General features: G+C 44.3%; 1 protein-coding gene across 1 annotated transcript in view; it reads right to left on the bottom strand.

The window, feature by feature from the left end:
* Nucleotides 1–9,159: 9,159 nt before the first annotated feature.
* The window catches only part of PATL1 (PAT1 homolog 1, processing body mRNA decay factor), a 30,013-nt gene continuing 15,875 nt past the window's right edge, over nucleotides 9,160–23,297 (bottom strand). Inside the window, exons 10-19 of the mRNA XM_046016864.1 lie at nucleotides 21,997–22,177; nucleotides 21,397–21,520; nucleotides 20,630–20,727; nucleotides 20,001–20,060; nucleotides 18,832–18,980; nucleotides 17,174–17,333; nucleotides 13,629–13,784; nucleotides 11,427–11,518; nucleotides 11,178–11,327; nucleotides 9,160–10,847 (exon numbers count right to left, since the gene is read on the bottom strand). Coding sequence (XP_045872820.1) covers nucleotides 10,826–10,847; nucleotides 11,178–11,327; nucleotides 11,427–11,518; nucleotides 13,629–13,784; nucleotides 17,174–17,333; nucleotides 18,832–18,980; nucleotides 20,001–20,060; nucleotides 20,630–20,727; nucleotides 21,397–21,520; nucleotides 21,997–22,177 — 1,192 coding nt within the window. The 3' untranslated portion in view covers nucleotides 9,160–10,825. The remainder of the gene's footprint in view (nucleotides 10,848–11,177; nucleotides 11,328–11,426; nucleotides 11,519–13,628; nucleotides 13,785–17,173; nucleotides 17,334–18,831; nucleotides 18,981–20,000; nucleotides 20,061–20,629; nucleotides 20,728–21,396; nucleotides 21,521–21,996; nucleotides 22,178–23,297) is intronic.

Genomic DNA, 23,297 nt, shown 5'->3' with positions numbered 1-23,297 from the left:
TCCTTTGATTCCTTGCCTTGAAGTAATGCTCCCTCCGCAGGACTCATAGGATTTGCGGTGATATTTGTTGTCTCGCCTTAAGTCATTTATGTTCTCCACATATGATAGCTGCTACAGGGCGGGTTCCTCCAGCTTGTGACCTGTAGATCTGTGTCTGTCATCTTCAGTTCCTGCATGCCGGGTAGCGCACAGCATGGCCTATTCACCAGTAACAAATGTTCATTGGGCATCTGCTAGAACATCTCCAGGCCTGAGCCAGGTGTTAGGGACAGGATAGTGAATGTACAAATAAGTTCTCGTTCCTCGTGGAATATAGAGGATCTTGGGAACACACGGGTATTAAGCAAGAAACACAGAAAGGAATATATATAGTATTTTCATAGAGAAAAGATGTAATCCTATACATACACACAGTAACGTGGAGGGCAAGTGAGGTGCGATCAAGGAATTAACGCGTTGACCCGTTTCAAACAGGGATGAACTCTCTAAGATCTGGGGACTGGGGCGGAGTTAGAGAAGGAAAGAATGAATAAAGATAGTATTTTTTTTTTAAAGATTATTTATTTGAGACAGAGAACACGAGACAGGGATGGTCCAAGGGAGAAGCAGACTCCCTGCTGAGCAGGGATCCTGATGTAGGACTTGATCCCAGGACTTCAGGACCATGACCTGAGCCGAAAGCCATCGATTAACCAAATGAGCCACCCAGGCACACAGGATAGTCATTTTTTAAAAAAGACTTTTCTTTTTTTTAATTTAATTTATTTATTTTAAAAAGACTTTTCTGTTTAAATAATCTCTACATTCAGTGTGGGTCTCGAACTCAGAACCCCGAGATCAAGAGTCTCACACCCCTCCCTCTGAGCCACTGACTGGCCCCAAAGATGGTCACTCTTGTGTGAAGGCCCGAGGAGAAGAGGAGAGGTGGTAACTGAGGTGGAGGGATGAAGGGCGGGGGGCACAGGCCTCCAGAGTGGTTTGGGTTCTACTCCAAGTGTAATGGGAGTGATTAAGGGTTAAAGCGACCCCAATTTTTGTTAAAAATTGTCACTGGAGTCACAAGAGGGGAGAAGAACCAACAGTTGGGGACCACTTGCAGCTTTCTAGAAGAGACGCTGAGTCTGGACTGAATGTGGCGGCAGGTGCACACGTTGCAGAGGCTCACTGTGAGCAGGCAGAGGAAACCGGATCAGAGGGAGAAGTGGACCTGAGAGGCACTCGGCTGTGAGGAGCCCATCCCAGGCTTCCGCCCTTGAGACAAGGTGGCTGGGGGCACTCACAGCACAGCATCGTCCGTTTTTGCTTCCAGGCTGCATCCAAGAACGCGGCCTGAGGCATTTCTTGGGGTGAGGGCGGTTCCCAGAGGGAGACAGGCTCAGGGAGAGCCCGGAGCCACTGATGTTGTCGGCAGCTGGGTTGAGTACCTGCTCCTAAAGAGGGCGTTTCCAGGGCACCCACAACAGGAAATCATTTCCTCCCATAGGTCAGGATTATGTGGTTCCCTCAACCCACAGGAAAGGCAAGGCAGGCTGGACCCCTGACAGATACTGCCCTTGGTGGTAAGCCTGGACTGGGACTGCCATAGAGTCACGGGGGTCAGAGCCACTCATGCATGCTTTGTCCAAGCAATGCTGAAAGCCTACTAGTTTCAGGGCTGCATTGAGCGTGGAAAAGAGGAATGAATGGTTCTCTCTGTGGTTACCAAGGAGTGGTCTGCCTGGCTGTCTCACTTTCCCCAGAGCAAGTACTTCATCTGAGCCCATTGTTCTTCCACTTTAGGTTCCGTTCTTGCAGCGGGCTGATGAAATTCACCGAAAGTAGAAAGACACAAAAGTGAGGCGGGAACTGCCAGGATATCAGAACAGGTTCTTCAACAGAACTTCCCGGGAGGTCATTCAGCCCTCTGCTCTGCGGTGACCAAGGGGAACGGTCAGTCCTAGAAAGGAAGACCACATTGTGTATCTATTTGGTAGACAGTCCCACAGGGAGTAACTGTATACTTAAAAAATGGGACCTGCCTACTATCTGGGAAAATCTCTAACCCCCCAGCAGGAGGTGGCGTTGGCTCACTGAGGCTTTCTAAGAGTGATGCGTTACTCTGCCTCGGGACCCCGATCACTGGGGTCCCTGTTCTGCTTGTGCGAAGGGAATGCGATCTTGGGGGGATTTACTTAAACCTCTCAACAGTTTCCTAATGACCATGTGAACAGCGTTTATTTCTCAAGGTATTGGGGGAAGAATTAAATGAAAATGCATGAATGAAATCTGTTATATAGTAAATGATCAGTACATGCTAACTGTAATTATTAATTATTCAAGACTGTCTTTGAAGCACAGCAGAGCTAACCCAAATCTGGCCCAAGACTTCCTTGGGAGTATTAGACATGCCATAGAGAAGCCTAGAAATATGGGGACTTCATATGATGCAGGAGTGTGTTAATACAGTGAAGCTTTATTAAAGTAAATCAGCTTTTACATGATTGGTTTTTTTTAAATTTATTTATTCATTTATTTGAGAGAGAGAGAGCACGGGCAGGGGTGGGGAGGGGCAGAGGGAGAAGAAGTAGATTCCCTGCTAAGCAGGGAGTCCAATGTGGGGCTGGATCCCAGGATCCCAAGATTATGACCTGAGGCAAAGGCAGATGCTTAACTGACTGAGCCACCCAGGCGCCCCACAGCTTTTACTGATTTTTAAGCACACTCCAGATATAATTGCATTTATTCTTTGTCACAATCCCAGCTGCTTTATGCCCCCTTTTACAGATGGAGAAACAGACTTGGACAAGTAGGTGATTTGTAAGGGCAAAGCCCTGAACAGGCCCACAGCCAAGGCAGGCTGTCCTTTGTATCACAGGTGCCATAAAAACTCTTCTCTTCTTAATAACATAAACAACTCAAACAGTTACAGCCGGTGACATCAACAAAATGACATTACATTTGGTTTCATTTTGATAACAGAAAATAAACATAGTTTCTTCTATTTTTAAAAAGTATCATCAGCCTGGTCCTGCCGCTGTTACTCCCAGGAAAGATACCATTTTTGCCATCCCTCCAATTTATGATAAATTATTAAAAATTATTCGATACTGCTTTTCCACTCAGTAACTTAACTCTAATATGAAATGACTGAAAAAAGTGTGTAATAATTAGGATTTGGTTTATTTGCAAGTGAAAGACTTCATTTATGTTGGTTTAAACACATAAGAGTTTATTCTCACATATAAAAGAGATCTAGAGGTAGGCAGGCAGCTCAGAATTGGTAGAATAGCACATTGACGTCTTCAGAGACTCTGACTGACTCTTTCTCCTCTGCTGTTGATATTACCTTTTGCCTCAAAGTGGCAGCCAGAGCTCCAGCCATCACAACTGCATTCTCAGCAGCAAGAAGAGGGAAGGAGGGGAAAAGGGTTCCCTTCCAAGGAGCAATTTTTGGATGTCCCACACAATATGTCTGCTTACTTGTCTGTTAATGAAGAAGCAACGGGAAATGATTGTACACGTGATTCAAGTTTTCTTTCTCAGCCACTCAACTCACTGCAATCTTGGACAAGTCATGTCCATGCTCTCTTTGTTTTCCTTCAAATACAAGCCCCTATTATATTCATTATGAAAGATATAAAAAGTTCAGAAATGGGGGGCGCCTGGGTGGCTCGGTGGGTTAAAGCTTCTGCCTTCGGCTCAGGTCATGATCCCAGGGTCCTGGGATGGAGCCCCGCATGGGGCTCTCTGCTCAGTGGGGAGCCTGCTTCCTCCTCTCTCTCTGCCTGCCTCTCTGCCTACTTGTGATCTCTCTGTCAAATTAATTAATTAAAAAAATTTTTTTTTAAGATTTTATTTATTTATTTGACAGAGAGAGATCACAAGTAGGCAGAGAGGCAGGCAGAGAGAGTGAGAGGGAAGCAGGCTCCCTGCCGAGCAGAGAGCCCGATGCGGGACTCAATCCCAGGACCCCGAGATCACGACCCGAGCCGAAGGCAGCGGCTTAAACCACTGAGCCACCCAGGCGCCCTAAAAAAAAATTTTTTAAAAAAGGTTCAGAAATGTAAGTACAGAAAATGAAAACTCCCCATAATCACACCTTTCAGAGATGACCGTTCTTAACATTTTGATATATATTCTTCTACTATCTCACGGGATTTTAAAAAATAATTAAAACTTTTTTATTTTTAAATTTTTTTAAAAGATTTTATTTAATTGACACAGAGAGACACAACGAGAGAGGGAACACAAGCAGGGGGAGTAGGAGATGGAGAAGCAGTCTTTGGCTGAGCAGGAAGCCCGATGCAGGGCTTGATCCCAAGATCCCAGGATCATGACCTAAGCCAAAGGCAGACGCTTAATGACTAAGCCACCCAGGTGCCCCGATAATTAAAATTTTTTAAAGATGAAATATTTGACACCTCTACTTACTAGTTTTCCAGGGCTACTGTAACAAAGGACCACAGACTTGGGGGCTTAAACAATGAAAATTTTTTTTCTTACAATTCTGGAGGCTAGAAGTCTGAGATCAAGTTGCAGGTATGGACAGGACTGGCTTCTTCTGAAATCTCCCCATCACTTGTAGATGGTCCTTTTCTCCGTGCCCATGTCCCAATGTCCTCTTAAAAGGACAGCCATACTGGGTTCGAGCCCACCCTAATGATGTCATTTTTCACTTAACCTCTTCACTTTGAGGACACCATCTCCAAATACAGCCAGATTCTGAGGCCCTGGAGGTCAGGACTCCAATATGAGTTTCGAGGGACCCAATTTGGCCCCTAACAGACACTGAATGCTGATACACAAAACGATACACAAAAGCTGTGAAGCACATTAGTAAAGCGAACATCCACCAATCCACCACCCACAGCCGGTTTCCTACATTTTATCTGAATCCCATTCCCCTAAACGCTCCCGAAGGTCAGTGCTGTCCTAGACCTAATTTTAAAAAAATGACTCTCTCAGTCACCTTGCCTGCTAAAGGCTTCGTCTTCTGCAGACCAGGACGTGTTGTGAGGCCCTCTCTCAAGTGGCCCCTTCTCTTGCCTGTTTCCATGTCCACGCTACAGTGATTTTCACAAGCACAAATCGGATCATGTCTTGTTTTGTGCTTTTTCCTCAAACACTCTGCAGATGAGAGCAAATCCCTTCAAGGCCCTGTGTGATCCCTCTCTCCCTGCTTCATTCCAGCAACATCAGCCGCCTGTGGTCCTTGAGCTCCTCCTCATTCTCCTCTCAGGGTCTTGGCCGTCTTCTTCCTTTTGCCTCAGATGCTCTTCTGAGCCCCTCACACTGCTGTCCTCGTCACATTCGTGCACTTATGCGTCAAAGCCTTTCCTGACCACTGTCTCGAGTACCCGTCCTCCCACCTCTCGACTCCCTCGCCCTTTGTTCTCGGAGCGCCCGTCACTACCTGTGAATGTCCTCCTGAGACCTCAGGCTGCAGTGGTGCGGGACCTCCGTTTGTCTTTGTCACCACTGGGTCTGCAGCATTGCTGATCCTGGCCTGACGTAGGTTACCAGCTTGTTCCTGACCTCAGGGTTGTCATGATAGAGTGTGGGAAAATGCAGTTTGACAGGTATTGTACAGGCAGACCAAGTTATTACGGTAAAGGACCATACAGATGCCGGACAGCCGTAACTCTGATCTTTACAATAATGCAGTTGGCCCCAGTAACGACCCCCTCAACCACCCCCTTCTTTGATGTTCCTGAGAGGCAACTGCTTGATTTGCCTACTGAGAATGAAGGCATTAAAATCCCATCAGAAGACTTTGCAGATGTGTCCTTAAATGCCTGGAGCTTTCCTGCTGCTCTTGGATAAAGCAGGGACCAGGCACAGAGGACTTCTAGTGGCCGGGTCACTAGACATGCAGCCTAAAACATCCCAGTGTCAGCCTTCACCAGCTGGACGGTCTTCTGAGCCACACACAGCTGTGGCAGTGTACCCGCAGAGCGGCCCATCCTACTCCAAAAGGTTATAGAGAGGACTGGCGAGATGATGAGTGTGAGTGCTCTTTGTACACCATGAAAGAGCTATAAGGTGATCCCCTTTGTGCACTGTTGGATGAACAATGACGAGAAGTATCTGAAGATCAAATCCTATTAATAGGGGAGCAGTTAAATAAGTCATGGTGCAATGGCCCACAGTGGAACACCACACGACTGTTAAAAAGGTGGCTCGAGGCGCCTGGCTGGCTCAGTCGGTGAGCATGGGACTCTCGATCTTGGGGTTGAGTATGAGCCCCATGTTGGGTATACAGGTTACTTAAAAAAGTAAAATCTTAAAAAAAGAAAACAGGGGAGCTCTTATATAGTGACATAGATGTCCATGATGTATCATGGGAAAAAAAGGTAAGAATATCTATAGTTCTAATTACATATGTATATGCATAAAAAAATCACTTGGAGGACAATATACTGAACTGTTAGCAGTGTGTTTTTGTTTATTTATTAGGTCAGAGAGAGAGAGAGAGCACAAGCAGGGGGAACAGCAGGCAGAGGAAGTGGGCTCCCCGCTGAGCAGGGAGCCCGAGGTGGGGCTCTATCCCAGGACCGTGGGATCATGACCTGATCCAAAGGCAGATGCTTAACCGACTGAGGCGTCCCTATCAATGTTTTTGGGGCCAGGGGTGTGAAATCTTGACACTTTCCTGTGTTATATGCGCATCTCTCCGCTTCTTTAGATTGACTTAACATCTAAGTAATTCAAGACAGTGTATTCATAACTGGCCAAGTACACACACCACTGATTCCCTAGGTCTCTTCTAGAAGTTTCCCAACCCTCAGGTCTGAGTGAGGGTAATATTGCCTCAGAGAACGAACTTGGCTAAGGTGGGAGCTGGCGGAGTCACAAAACAGCCTTATGTGCAAGTCACGAAGCAAACGGAAAGCAGAGGCTGTTAGGACACCTTGAACGATTCACAGCTGCGCTTTTGCAGGAAGAAGGAAAAAGGTCAAAACAATGCTATTAGCTGATTTTAAGATGCTGATTCCTCAGATCAAAGACTTGCTTCTTAAACACCCTCATGGTAGTTTCTCAAAGGTCACAACACTAATATATTTAAAACGTGGCTGGGCAGAGGAAAAGCAGAAGTTGCCTTCAACTCCCTACTTTCACTTCTCACACAGTGGACTTCCCTGCCCTCCAAAAGCAGACGGTAGACGGCATCCAGTTCTCTGCATCACATTCAGAAAGTTGTGTCTTGGCCTTCCTAATGACGGACAGGACAACGTCGGTGCAAGCCAGCTGGCTGACACTTAATCTTCCTGGAGATGGAGCTGGGATCCTTCCTGATTCAAGTCAGTTCAGAAAAAATGCAGCTTAGAGGAAATGGGAAGCCGGGAGCTACGGCCTGGGCTTACTGAAGCGGTTCTCCAACCCCCCAGTTGGTAGGCCATCTCAATTACGGAGTACGAACACCGGGCCACAGTTCTCAGGTAACTGCCTTGCTCTCATGCAGCATGTTCGTGGGCTGCAAAGTCAAACGCTTTGGCTCTGAAGTCAAGCACAACTAGACCAGATGCTTCTGCCCTACTGTGACTTATTTTCTCACTAGAAACAGAAGGCTACTCCTATTTTTAGTTCTTAGAGAGGAATCACCCTTTTGGGTATAGTAGCAATACATGTCACTGAAGACACTGGAAAATACAGAGAAAGGAACAATCACCCCCAGACACAATCCCCTGCCACCCTTCCCTTAAAGGTCACCACTGCTACTTTTGTCACCTTTTCCCCGTTTTTTCCCCTCTGTGAGACGTCACATACATCCACATACAGAACCTACCTACACTTAACATTGTATTTTTAGTATTTTCCCATGTTAACTGAGCTCTTTAAATGCAATTTTTCTTAAAAATATAAGCAATGTGTTTTTTTTTCTATGGAAAATTTGGAAAACACTGAAAAGCAAAAATTAGTTTCCCGTATTCCCATCACCTGGAGACAGACATCAGTAACCAACAAGAACATAACCTCCCCTCGCCACGCAGTTTTCTCATTATATATATATCACTCCTTTGGAATCTTTCTAAAATCCGGTTAATTAGTCAGGGGCTGTGAATACTTCTGAAGGTCTTCACATCACCAAAGCACTTCCAGAAATGTAATTTCTCCTACCAGTATGAGTGGCAGTCTCAAACTCTCACTAGCATTATTTTTAAAGATTTTGTTGATTTGATAGGTTGAAAAAATATCTTGTTATTTCTCTATTATGGGTGAGGGTGAAGTTCTCAATATTACTCACTTGCATCTCCCTTTATAAAAATTATTAATCACAGCTCTGTTTCCTACTACTTAATACGGTCTCCTTTTTCTTAAGAGGATTATATTCACTGGTTTTATTTTTTTTTTAAGATTTATGAGAGCAAAGAGTGAGACAGAGTGTGAACAGGGGTGGGGAGGGAGGGGCAGCAGCAAAGGGAGACAGAGGCTCTGAAGCAGGCTCCCTGCTGAGCACGGAGGCTGCCGTGGGGCTCTATCTCACAACCAGGAGATCACAACTGGAGTCGAAACCAAAAGTGCCCGCCCCACCAACTACGCCACCCAGGCGCCCTTGGGAAGGAGCTTTTAGTACTAGCTTCCATTTGAACCCACTGAGGAATGGGATGATTCTGTTTCTGTTTTCTGGCCAGAAATCGCTTGATCACGAGAAGACCCAGCGAGGAAGAGTTAAGTGCACACACCACCATGGCGGTGTGAGGGGAGAGAGCGCGCAGTCTCTTATCTGGAGCATGTTAGAGTAAAAACTACACCCCCGTCTGAAATAACACAAATTTACTATGAAGAATTATCAATGCTTCCCCATCCTGTGAGGAGACGAACTGCATGATGCGGGGCAGAGCTGGCCACGCTCTCTGAAGCCTCCGCGAGTCCCATGTGCCGGGAGGTGGAGCGGACGCAGATGGACTGCATGGTGTGTCCCCACACTTTCCTGTCTGGTTCTGTCGTTGGGGGGGACAGGGGAGGACTGAAAGCACCGAGGTTTTTCAAGGAAGGTCACCATGTGAACTTAAGGTCTTTGATCTGTCTTGCCTATGACAGTATAAAAGTAAAATCCTCACCCGTCCCCAACACCAAGACGTCTGCCAGTCTATCAAAACAGGCTAGAGACACATTTGCAATCACATTCAGTCAAGAAGTAACAAGAAGGAGAAATGCAGGCACTCAGTTCTTCAAGTATACAATTTGTTTTTATTTACAATACCCTATAAAAATGTAAATTTAGAAACTTTAATTTTTATTAATTAGAACCAAACAAAAAAGAAAGCACAGAAAGGAAGAAATAATAGTCAAGTATTCACTTGATCAGTTGTGAGGGGAAGGGAGGAAAGGCGCATGGTGGAAACAGTCAGTAGGGAAGGGCAGAGGGAAGCTAGGTCATGTCACCGGGAGCAGCTGGCGGGGCTGGGGCTCCAGAATGGGGAGAGACAGAGATGGAGAGCAAGGACAGCCGGTTATAATGGAGAACTTTACTGTTGTACGAGACATGTTTGTGCAAAATGTTGATTCTCTTTAAATATCATAACCTGTCCCCTCACTAACATTCAAAAAGGTGAGAATAGCACAAAGTTTATCATCAGGACAGTCATGTGAAACTGACTGTGATTAAATTTTCCGGAGGGCTGTAATCCCTGGAGATCAAACCCCTTGTCCTGCTCTGCTGCTGCAGAGGAGGGGCACGGGTGGAAAGGACCACAGTGGGCTGTCCCTGCCAGGACTGAGAGCCAGGCCCCTGGCTGCCTGGGAGAGGGACCTGGAGACAAAGGGGAAGGGAAGCACTTCTGCCTGTGGTGTGGAGCAGCCTGCAGAGCAAAGCAAGCCGAACTGAGCTTCCGTGGTTACCTCTGGAGGTTGCTACCCAGGACACCAAATAAAAATGGGGAAGTGGGAAGTAAAAGCATGGCTTTACTGACATTGTCTCAGGAAGACAGAGCGAGCGTGCAAACACTACACTGCGGAAGCAGGCTCTAAGTCCGGTTCATCTGGGGCAACCTTGCACGCCCTGGAGGGCACAGGATCAAGTGCACTGTAGTTGTAGCAGGAAAAGGGCTTAACCGTGTGCCATATGGCCGAGGTGGACAGATAAAAAGGAAATACCGCGGGGAGGAGATACAGGACCTCTCAGCCGGGAGCTGGGTGTCAGCCAATTACGAGTTCTGGTTTTATGAATGTGCTGCATACCCTGTATTTATATTAAAACAAGTAGAACCCACCAAATTAATTACAAGATGGACTAGAAACAGATTAAAAATACATCAGCTGGTTTGATTTCAGAGGAGGGACGTGTCGACTATGTATTTCTCAATCTAAAACTCGTTCTTTAAGGATCCTCTGGAGACCACATGAACGTGTGTAGGGGGTGTGTGTGCATACATACGTACGTACATATGTATGTGTATATATATCGGTTTCTACTTAATTGGTTCTCCTATAGTTGTATTAATATGGGGTGATGGAAGAAGACTTTCATAGGATGAGGGAAGGAATCCTTTGGCAGGCTACGATCTACTCTGAACTGGAGTACTGGGGGTGGGAAAGGGGAGAGATTATATTTGTGTCTCTAGGGCAAAGAAAATGCAAAATTCAGAAGAATTGAGGAAAAGCAGGACATGCAGAATTGTAACACAGAAGGTAAGAAGGAACCAGCCGAAGTATCACCCAGCCAAATTCCACAGAGCAGTGGGGAAACATCTGGCACTGAGAGCCGACCCCTGTTGACAGGAATCGGTCCCACAAGACGCTCTGGGAAATAAGCTACCTTCCCTCCCTCATTAAAAACACTCCATTGTGAGGCGGCAGTGCAGGTGGCGGCCAAAAGGAGGTACAGGACACATTTGGAGATCTTTTATCGGATCCCCTGAACTAGCCTATGGGTATAAAGAAAGAGAGAAAGGAAACTTGTATAAATGAGTTAAAACAGAAGGCAATATTTTGCATTAAAGTTACACCCTTGTTAGAATTCTCTCAACAAAACTCCTACAGTATCTCTACCTTTCCTTCCTGAACTCAAGGGTGCTTCTGCACCCCGTACAGCATCTCGTATCTAGTAGATACTCACACAGTGGATACGAGTCTTTAATGTCTTCCACTGAATTCAGTTTCATGCCCCTGATCTCCTCACTAGAATGTCGGCAGTGCCAACTCTAGTAAGATGTGAACTCTCCTGTAAGACGTGAACTCTCCTGTTTCAGACTTACTGCAGCTTTGTCTCCAGCAAGTTCAGTTTCTGTCGGTCAACATAGCGAGAAAAGAGGGACACCAGGTTTGTGGGTATAGAGATTGGCTTGGCCAGGGCTGCTTGGGGAATCCGTAGAAGTTCTCGGGTTGCCATGAACATCACCTCTGTCCTGAAAGAAAAACCGTTAACGACACATAAGAACAATATGAGAGAAAGAATAAACAATGATCTAAAAGAATGTGAAAGGAGAAACACGGCTCAGACTGACCACTGGTTGTTCTGTGTTGATTCTGTAGCGGGGTCTGAACTCTGGAGGTCTTCCCCACGGCTCAGGATGACGAGGAGCAGTGACAGGCCAAACTACAAGAGGAGAGAGAGGGAATCCAACTCAGCTCCTGATCCTCAACCAGCACTGAGGGGATCCCAGCACTAGCCCACAATGACCCCGCTGCTGTGCTCTGATGTCAGCAAACATCAGACAACCATGAGCTGGGAGGTCGTGCCCTTCTCCTGGCTTTACTTCAGGCAGAGCAGCAACAGCATCACCAACGAAAAGGGGAAATCCCAAGGCCAAGCGTCCTCTCCGCTCCCCCACCCCAAAGTGAGATGAAATTTCTTCCCTGACACAGATAATGTGGGATTTAGTTTTTCTTGTATTTACTAAAACAGAAATGGATTTTAAAAAGTCAAAGATAAACTTTGACACAGAACATTAAAGTTCACAGAAAAAGAAAAAACATTAAATAGGTTGATATTTTGAATTAAGAAAAAAGATGTGAAGACCAGTGGGAAAATGTACAAAGAGAAGTCACTGAAACGATTAGGCTATGAAGAGACTTCCTTGAATCTCCTGAAAAAGCTCCCTAAACAAAATTTCCATAACACACCCCAAGCGGACAGATAAAGTTTTATATAAGACGTTCAAAGCAGAGAAGGGATACACAGATACATTCATACATGTAGGACTATTAAAATTTAAGCAACCTGCTCAAGAGATTAAAGATTTGTTTTATTTAATGGGCAGTACTGGCAGGAAACACGTGGTCTAAAGGGGCACAGAACGGAACACAAATAGCGACAAGCAGCACAAGATTAAATGTATGAATCACAGCAACAGTGGATCTGAAGGGAACCCACGTTTCTGAGCTCACCTCACAGAGGAGAACCCTCATGTCATTGTCAGAAAAACAACACTGGGCTACACATACAATCACTTGTCTGACCTTGTGGCTTTCTATTGCTTTTATCAACATTAAACTCAGAGCCCAAGTAACACAGAAGGCCCACAGCCTGTCACTCCGCAAACCCCATCTCTGTCACCTCTCAACTGCCCTTGAGTCCTGCTTTGGCAGGTTTTCAGGTGTCAGGGGGAAAGAGGCCTTGACTTTCTCACTGTGCTCGTACAAGTGCCCACTGAGGAAGGGCGTTACACCGAACTATCACAGCAGTAGGCTCATCTGAGTAACAGGACAGCTCTGAAATCACCCTTGTCACCTTCCCTTACAAGTCAAGAAACTGGCTCAGCAAAGTGAAGGAATGTGCTCAGTGTCACAAACCTAGAGACTGGCAGGCAAGGAATGGAAAGCTGCTCTGAAAGCTCATGTTCTCTCTTCTATGTTACGCGTCCCCGGCAAGTCTCTGGATCGTGAATCTGACGTAGATGAAACATGGGACGGGATGTTCTCCTATTTACGGTCTTACGAGTCAGAGTGTGGGCTACCTGCTTCCTTCCTCACATCAGTACTTGGATTTTATCTGAGATTACAGTGGTGTGAACTCAAAGATGTTTTCCAGCCCTCTCTGCACTTACGTGTGGCACGTGAGGAAAACCTGGCCACTGAAATTAAGCAGAAGTTGTCGGTTACAACTCTTGGAAAACATCCCAACAAGGCAGACAGCTAATCCGCATGCTTGGCCCCTCTGCAGGCACCTCTCTTCCTGAAGCAGAGTGGAGCCGGAGAGGTCATGAGGGTGACAGCCACCGCTGAGGCTGTGGAGAAGGTGAGCCAAAGGAGCCTATATCCCTGATGACATGTGGACACTATGCTAAAGCCATTCCATGTGAGACACAGAAAAATCCCACTTTGTTGAAACCACTTATTTCTAGCCTCTGACACTAGGCGCTTAATGTAACTCCTGGCTGAGAGACACCTTTTCCAAAAAAGACTGAATGATTTATTTTAGAGACTGAGACAGAGAGAGAGGCCTTGCGTGGGCACGCGCATACAAGGGGAGGAAGGGGCAGAGGAAGAGAAAGACTTAAGCAGATTCTGCACTGAGCACAGAGCCTGATACAGGGCTCCATCTCACGACCCTGAGCTGAAACCAAGAGCAGACGCTTAGCCCACTGAGCCACCCAGGCACTCCTGAAAGAAACCTTTTTACAAGTTGCCACAGCGGCCAATATCTGTATCTATAACTCAAATCTAGAAGGCTGGCCAAGTTCAGGGACCTAAGAGGGTGCGAGCACCTTGTTCTGGAGCACAGCAGCGAGGTGAGGGTTGGAGGGCGCTGGTGCAGCTGCGCTTTGAGGTAGGTTCATGAGCTGTTGCAGAAGGCTGGTGACAGTCACTGACGGAAGGTGATACAGGAGCAGAGAGAAGGGACTCAGTAAGCATGGCAGCACCTACAAAAAAACGAAGAAAAGCATTACGTCCTGGCAACTGTGACTTCAGTCAGACTGCATCAATGGGCACGGACAGGAAGACGCCCAGGGGCACACTCAAATGGCCTCAGGCAAGATTTAGCACAAAAGGGCTGTCAAGTCTAACAGGTACTACTCCAGTCTCAACAATGGGTTCTGAGGTGTCTACTGAGAACTTTTGAACTCCATTTGCACAGGAAACATGACTTGCGTGAACCAAGGTTGTAAAATCACTTCTCAAATGGCAAGATTCACGATAAAACATCAGTATTTCGATTCATCCCATAAATATTTCAATGTCTACAGTGTGTCAGGCACTGTGGGCTACAGTGAAATGGGAAACAGCCCAGGCCTGCAGGGATCTACAGTTGAGTGGGGAGTCATGAGTAAACTGGCAAATTCAATACGCCGTGAGAAGGACTCTGAGACTGGTAAATCCTGAGCGCCGCGGAACTACCCTGACGTACTTTTAGACTTAACTGGCTCTTGTCTGATCTTTATACAGGCTCAATGAGGAAGTGGAAGATCATAGAGTTTGCAGATATTAGGCAAGCTAAGCGAGCAGATGCTCAGCATTCAGAGTTCCATAGCTAGTAGTGAGAACCAGAATCCAAGGCTGTTGAATTCTGGGCTGCGAGTCATTCAGTCCTTTTCGTCACGAGGCCCAGACCGGAAGGTTAAAACACAGCGCTACCAGTGTTAACTAGGCTCTAACACAGGAAAGGAAATCAAGGTGCTTCCAGTACTCAGTGCCCACGGTATAAAAAGTGACATCTGCTTTTACTTCAGATGGCATTCAGAGATGGAGAGTATACTTTTAGTGATCTACCACCCTAAACAAAGCTTTAACAACAAAAGCAGTTTTAATCATACATAAGAGTATAATGAAGTCTGCGTACCCATTACCCAGCTTCAATAATTAAATCATCCACATTCTACCAATCTTATTAAAATTAAATCTGTCCCTCCTGTATATCCTATCCTTTCATCCATAAATACTTCAGCTTGTATTTCTAATAAATTCTCTCACTTAACAAAATTAACAGCCATTCCTCCGTATCACCTAATATCTCCTCCATATTCATTTTTTCCAGTTGTCTCAAAAAGATCTTTTAGCAACTGATTTATTCTAATCATGATTCCAATAGGACCCACACATAGCATCTGGCTGGTAAGGCTTTCAAAATCTGTGAACTGGTCCCTTGCCCACTGCCTATCTTCTTTCCTCATGCTATTTGTTGCTGACGTTCCACAGTTTGGATTTGGCTAACTGCACCTCTGTGGTGTCACTTAACAGGTTCTACTATCCTCTGTCTTTCCAATAAAAACTGATGGTTAGAATCAGGTTTGATAAAATTTAAAGGGTAAAAAAACTTCGCGGACAGATCTGTGTGCTCACTCCTGCATTATGTCAAGAAGCACACACTGTCTGGTTGTCCCCCTTCTTAGATGGTGATCCTTTGCTGCCTCAACCACCATAAAGTTCCCCATTCACCTTTAACCTGATGCCTTTTATACCATAAGGACGGCTGTCCAGACTGACCGACTGACTGCTTTTCCATTAGGTACTGTAAATTGGAGATTTTCTAATTTTATCATTTCTTTTGCATTTATTAGCTGAAACTCTTCTAGGAAGAACCTTCTATTACCAACTTTCTGGTTACCATGGTATTTAGTTGTAATGAAAAGGCAGGATAAATGTTGGAGTCTTTTCCCTATTTACCCATTTTCAGAATAATGAGTTGCTGGCCTAGCAATCTCTGAAGGTGATTAAATATTTTTTGGTTATCATTAAATTAAAAATATTTGATATATTTCAATCCACTGCTGTAATTTTTCTTTCTGAAGCAAATGATCCAATTTTTGGATTGGATCCCTTTAGCAGGAGTCCCTTTAGCTTTGTCTGTGCATCTTTCATGTGAGACCCCTAGTAATCTTTTAGCTTCCTTACTTTCTGGCACAAGATATTCCAGGATTACCTTGTGTAACTTATGCCTCAGACGTGCAACTAGTTATTGCTTCAAGAAATGGTATTCAGAGATGTGCTCTATTACTCTTTAACACATAGGTAGAAACTCCACCCTTATAATTAACCAAGTTTTCCTCACTACCAGGCCCTTCCACTAAGGCAGGTGTCTTTGAATTCCAAGCTCCTAGCCCTACACGCTATATTTTTAAGACCCAAAATAGCGCCTGGTACACAGACATGTAATAAATATTTAATAAATATTTACTGAATAAATAAAGCTTTCCCAAACTTATTTCCACTGATGAGTTCCTCTAGGACTGAGCGTTCACCCCATGACCTACAATAATCTATATGCTGTAAGGAAGCTGCTGGTTTTTGTCTGGCTTCCATTTCCTAGGATAAACCTCAAATCCTTAAACTTTCTTCCAACACATTTTTCCTTCTTAAAGATCTTTAAGAAACATATGTCTCATCCCACTTCACTTTTCCACATGAGGCCTCAACTTTGTATTAATTTCTTCTGCCAGTGCTACAATTTCAAAGGACTTTTTCAACTCACTATGATTTCAGAAGGAGTAATTTTCAACCTTCATGCCATACCACCTACACGGTATCCTGGCATCGTGTTTTCTGTGGATCATCACCAGCTGGTTATTGATTAAGCATCATTTATTGTGAGAGGCTCACTCTCATAAGTTCCAACATTCTGAACCTCACACTGAGTAGTAACTACCTGTTGTACTAACCTTTTCAGTTGCTTGCTCTGAACTTCTAGAATGATTCTAAATAGCGCTAATCTTTCAAGTGTTGGGACAAGGGTAAGTAGAGAGCAGTTTTTACCAAGAGTAAACTTGAAAATCATGTCCAGCCTAGTTTAGATCACGATAAACGTTATTTACGAGCACTGACTTGATTCCTTTGGCACATCATTCAACTAAAATCTGCAGCTAAATGTTAAGCTCCTGACAACAGCCCAGTGAATACTTTACATCCAGCAAAGTAACCAAGACCATACATCTCTAAGTTTTAGTAAGCATCAGATTCAGCTGGGGATTCTCTTACAGGTACAGAAGCCCTGACCTTTCCTCTGTAAATTCTGATTCAGAATGTTTGGAGTAGGGCTGAATTATCTGCCTCCCAAGAAATTCTGATACACAACACAGCTTCATGACTATGACAAATACTATGGGATTACTGCTTTCCTCAGTTTAGGAACTTGGTCGTTAAAATGGGATTAAAAGTATAGTCCTAGAGTAGAGTTTTGCTTTAAACAGTCAAATCCTACTGCTGAAGGTTAGACAAAACACCACAAACAGGAAGAGGGGAGGGAATGAAATATGGATTCTAGAAACCTTATCAACTATGAAGACCCAAAGGAAAGAAGTCCCACATGGGGGATCACCTCATCTTGTGCATCCTTCTTGATAAGGAAAGGGAGATTCCTGGCTGTTGTCATGAGAATGTCAGCTGCTTGCTCTGTGGAGAGGAAAGGAAGAATACGGGCAACCATTCTCTTCCCTTTTCGGATACACATGATCTGTACAAAGTGGTCATCACTTGGCCTGCAGGGGAAGGAAATGCTTACTTAGGTCAGCAAGAACTATTTAACACATCCTTTTTCTCCTCTTACATGTTAATGAACATGCTGTGCTTATTTTCACCCTATGATGACCTGTGCTACAAAATAACGGGAATTACTTTTCCAACTCTCTACCAAACAATAAGTCATTTTTTAAGTTTCGTAAATGTAAGAAAATCGTCTTCACAAACGTACATTATTTAAATAGACTTGTTCAAACTACAGATGTTCATTTAAGTTCTATGTAACTAGACAAACAACATGGTTGATACAGCAAAATCTGAAAACATACATAAGCAAAAAGAATATAAAAACAATCATTTCAGAATTAGTTTTATACTGTTATCATTTTTCAAAAATTTATTTGTATGACAGAGAAAGAACAAGAGAGCATAAGCAGGGAGAGCGGCAGAGGGAGAGGAGAAGCAGGCTCCCCATGGAGCAGAGAGCCTGATGTGGGACTCGATCCCAAATGACCTGAGCTGAAGGCAGATACTGAATGAGCCACCCAGGTGCTCCTATTGCTACCATTTTTAAGAACCTTTGTTAGATCTGCGTGCTCACTCACTATGTATTTTTTTTCATTAAAACAAAAACAAACCAACAAAAAAAGAGTCCAGAGAATTCACATGGCTTTGTACTTGGCTTTTTTCACCGGACAACTTCTTAAGACAATTTTCCATCTCAATAGATATACTTCAACTATGTTGATTTGATGGCCCCAAAACATCCCCAGCTATGGAGAGCCCACATTTATTCAACCAGTTGCTTGTCAACCTGACTCCAGAAATGGTGTGTTGAAAAGAAGGGGTTTATTCTTATGTTCTGGTTTGTATGTGTCCTGGCTTAGAAGAATCACCAATTCTTTTGCATGGGCAAAGGAAAGGGAGTTTTCGGGACAGAGCCCTCTTGCATTCATCAAGTAAACACCTGGGGTTTATAGAACATTTACTGTTTGCAAGATCCTGGGTGGGACAGATGACAGATACAGATAAAAGGATACATTAAGGAGCTTAGTCCCCACTGGGAGACTGATTGGCTACAATAGTGTATAAGCATTGTATGGAAATTCCAAGAAAGTATAAATGTCTGTACTTTCCAACTTAGTAGAAGAGACTACATGAAGATTAAAAGGCTGAACAGGCTGGAATAAAGCACAAAGCAAGTACAACCTATAGGCTCAAACGCAGACACCAAATCATGCTCCCACTGTGTCTCCAGTGCCCAGGATCGTCCCTCACAGATAGTAAATAGGTAGGTATCAAATAAATGAATCCGGAATAAAGAGATTGTTTTCCTGGCTGGGAAGGATTATGAAATGCTTTATATGATGCGGCATTTGAGTTAGGCTGGAAGGACAGACTCTGAGCTTCCTGGGATGGTAAGGAAGATATCCAAAAGACAGAAATGTGGAAAGCTCATGTCAGCCAAGTAAGGAGTCCAGCTGGTCTCACGTGTCCCTCCAAGTGTACAATTCTTACCTCTCTTGTCCAGGCAATTTCCCCCTTAAGTTGTCATACATGCTACAAATTTTGTGCTTTCTTTCATCCGCCAGGGCAGGTCGTTCTTCTTCTAGACTTAGGAGATACCGCCTTTCATAATCCTCCACATCCAGGAGTAAACTATAGGTCTAAGTGAGACACAAAGCAGGCCACAGCACGCTGGGTCAGGATCGGAGTATTTGATAAACGATTTCACAGTTTAAGACCACCAGGTAAAGACAAAAGAGTGAAAACGAACTGTAGTAAGACAGAGGAAAAAGGTGCTCTTTTGAATCCAGAAAAACACAATGAAAGACTTAAAGAATTCCTGTTTGTTGTCCCTCCTGACCACTAACCCAGGAGGTGAGGACAGTGATGATTACACCCTCTGCAAACCTTCCAGGAGCAAGAATAGCATTATAACAGAAACGATCTGCATTGCTGCTTCAAGAGATGCCTTCTATTTATAAACACAGTAGTAATTTTACTCCTGGGTGCCAGGTACTGTTCTAGGCACTACGCTTATACTCATTCACCAGACACTCTCCACAACCCAGTGAGAAAGAGATGATGCTATCATCTCCACTGCTGAAGACGAAGAAAATGAGGACAGCACAGAAAGGTTAAGCAGCTTTCCTCAAGTCACAGACTCAGTTAGAAATGCAGAAAACGTGATTTGCAGACTGGTTCCATACTCCATGCTCTTCCTCACCACACCTATGGCCTAGACACACAGTATTTACACTTTACAAACGAACTGCCTACAGAGTACCACATTTTTCTTTGCACCCAGCACAGTGTCCAGCATCCAGGGGATATCCAGTAAATACCTGTGAACTGACCTAATTAACTCAATTAATTCACAGGTGGAACAATGTAATTTTTATTCTCATTTTCTAAGAAAGGTGACCTGCTCCCAAACACTTAGCGGTTAACTGACCAAGCCTGGAAAAAGACCCAAGACTTCTCACTGCAATTGCAGTGTTCTTTCCATGAGGCCGGAGGTGAGGCACAGCACACTCTTTTCTAGTGTGCTCTGGTACATAACAGACACGTAAGAAGAACATATTCACAGAACACCGACTGCTCACTTTTCCACTTCTTGCGTACCACATCTATAGGACAGTTCCTTATTTGAAACTAACTACAGCAACAAATTCTAAACTTACTTTCTCAATTATGACAAGGGTTTTTCGTCTCTTGTCCCGAACCTGTTTTTCTTTTGTCTCCTAAAAAAAAAAAAAAAAAAAAGACAAGACTACTCAGTGTGAATTCTTCACCTCTGTTAAAAATAACTTTCTAAGTATGCATATGTACTTCCATTTGTGACAACACTGTGAAAAAAATCTTAACTCTTTGAAAGTTAGTAATCTAAACCAACACTAACTGGACAAAGGTTATAGAACAGACTGAATTAACCCAAACAGACTATTAAACTGAATTTACAGGTGGGCAAAAGGTAATTATAGAATGCAATAAAGATGCAGATAATCACAGGAAAGTCTTAAAACACACAGAAAACGGTAGTTTTTGAAACTGGAATGAATAACCCAGTGCTGTTTACAGCCGGTTACCTAGTTTAAAGACTCCTGCCATCCCAAATCTAGCCTGGCTGCCTTGGAGAGGAACGTGTGAGCACCTCAGCCCACCTGTAGGAAACCAGAATGCCAGGACACGTGGTGGGGAAACTCCCAGTCACACGACGAACAACTCCGTTGTGCCTGATTCCCACCCACAGTGACCCCTAGGCACTAGACAACCCAGAGTTTCTTGAACACACAGTTGTGCTAACACTTACATCATCCTCACTCCGAGATGTCACAACGGCATCGATCATTTTTCGGGGGTTATTCACACTGGAGACTGTAAGCTTTCCCAAAGAGCCCTCAAACTGCACTGTAAGGACAAAACATTTTCAACAAGTAACTCAGCAGTATAGGCAGGCAGCTTTCTAAGACCTCTATGGTCTATATTCTTTCCTCACAGTCTAATGGTTCAGTACAGAAATCTATGTATCTAAAGTGATCTCTTACCCAAATCTATTCTTTTCCCATTTTTTGGTTGCAATGGTAATAAAAATCTGAAAGTACTTCCCCTTTATTATAGGGATACTAGAAATTTAACACATTTTAAAAAGTTAAGGAATCTCAGGGCACCTGGGTGGCTCAGTTGTTAAGCGTCTGCCTTCAGCTCGGGTCATGATCCCTGGGTCCTGGGATCAAGCCCCGTATCAGGCTCCCTGCAGAGCAGGGAGCCTGCTTCTCCCTCTCCCATTTCCCCTGCTTGTGTTCCCTCTCTCGCTGTGTCTCTCTCTGCCAAATAAATAAATAAAAATCTTAAAAAAAAAATTAGAAGTTAAGGAATCCCAAGCAGTGAAGGATTTACAAGTCCATCTACTAACCCTTCATTCCACGCAATAAAGGCAGACCTCTGCATTTAAGGACAATAGTCCTTACAAATGAGCTTTGGACGTCTGTATCCAGTCGTCTCCACAGCTATTTCTATTTATCTTAAGGGCAACAGGTTGAATTTCTTTTATTGTGGGCCTAGGAATAAGGACCTTACCTGGCTTATACGCATGCTCCAGTTTGGCCACCTGTGGGGTAATGAGTTTGGTGCGCTCCTTTTTCGGGCCTTCGCCTTGTACTTCTTCAGCAGCTGACAGTTTCTCCAGTTTTTCAAAGTAATTCTACCACGTGAAGATGATTTCAGTTGCAACACAAACCCAGAGTACGTCTGCTCTTAATCATACATGATTATCCTGGCGGCAGCAACAACTGGGACTCTACATATGCATCGATCTTTAATTTTTGCTAGACTGCCAGATATTTACTTCTCAAAAAATCCCAGCCTACAGAAAAGCCCAACATCAATGGAAATATCTTTAAAGTTAGACTGCCAATATGTTTAACGGAGAAAACCAGATTATTGATGCCAAAGAGATTTCAAAACATTGGCCCAAGAGCCTCTGTAAAGAATAAGAGGCAAACATAGAAACCTTCTAGTGAACAGTGAGAGGCTCTCCAGCTTCAGAAGAGGACAGAATTTGCTTAGTCAATTCTTACCCAATTGAAAACTACATCGAAAGCAGATTCTGGCAGTATGTAAGTCTACCAGTATCTCCCTGAGTGCCTCTCCAGAGTAAGGGACTGAAGGGTCATCTACCTGGTAATAGAAATCGTCCAGGTAGGGATCAGTGCTTTGCAGCTGCATCATCTGGATTTTAGAGACCCAATCCTTCTCTCGCTGCAGCATGAGATTGGCATAGGGATCCTTTCGGAGATGGTCTTGATGACTGCTCCGGTGACTTCCTCTGTCTCCAGCACCATTGAGACTGCGATGCTGACTGAAAACAAACACAGGGGCACATTCACTCCAAGTCGCAGTACTCATTAGGTCTTGTAACAACACAGGAGCAAGCCTGGTCAGTTAAAAAAAGATTCCACTTTGCTTTCGTTACCAAAGTGAAAAGAACTGAATCTTAATCGCGTCGGAGAACAAAGAGCGATGCGATGCACACTGAAAGAAAGAACCCGGAGATCTGAGTGCCTGATCACCTGTGCTGCGCTCTCTCACCCACGGACTTCTGTGTAGGTCCTGCAACAACCCTAAGAGGTAGGCGGTTTTATTTTCTCCACTGAAGACAGCAAACCGAGGCCAAAGAGATGTGAACGCAGGCCAATTTGACTCACAGTCTATTTTTTTAACTTGCAGAAAAATAATGAAATACTTCAAATATAGAGAAAAGGCCACAATAAACATTCATCTATCCACCACCCAGACTTAGTGGGAAAAAAAAGAAAAAAATTTAGTTGCCCCAATTTGCCTTAGGGTTTCAAACAGTAGTATTAAAGCAACATACTGTTGTATTTAGTTAAGGCCCTTTTGCACCCTGTCTGGATCCTGGGTTCCTGCCTCCCTTCCTTCCCAGAGGAACCACTATCCTGACTTTGTATGCACTCCCCCTAAAATGTTTTTTATTTTTTTTTGAAGATTTTATTTGAGAGAAAGAGAGACATTCTGTGCCCATGTGCATGTAGGAGGGCAGAGGGAGGGAGAGAGAAACTCAAGCAGTCTCCACACTGAGTATGGATACTGATGTGGGGCTTGATCTCACAACTGGGGACCATGACCTGAGCCAAAACCAAGAGTCAGATGCTTAACCATCTGAGCCACTCAGGCACCCCTCCCTGCAATGTTTTTAAGACTCATGACTCATGTATCCATCTTTAAATATTATACGGTATTATTCTGTGTGCCTTTAACTTTTACATAAATGCTACTAGACATGTTAAGTCTGCCCCTTGCTTCTTTTTTTTTTTTTTTTTTTTAAGATTTTATTTATTTATTTGACAGAGAGATCACAAGTAGGCAGAGAGGCAGACAGAGAGAGAGGAAAGGAAGCAGGCTCTCTGCTGGGCAGAGAGCCCGATGTGGGGCTCGATCCCAGGACCCTGCGATCATGA

The sequence above is a fragment of the Meles meles genome, chromosome 8, assembly GCF_922984935.1.
Source record: "Meles meles chromosome 8, mMelMel3.1 paternal haplotype, whole genome shotgun sequence".
NCBI lineage: Eukaryota > Metazoa > Chordata > Mammalia > Carnivora > Mustelidae > Meles > Meles meles.
This window is presented reverse-complemented; position numbering and strand designations above follow the sequence as displayed.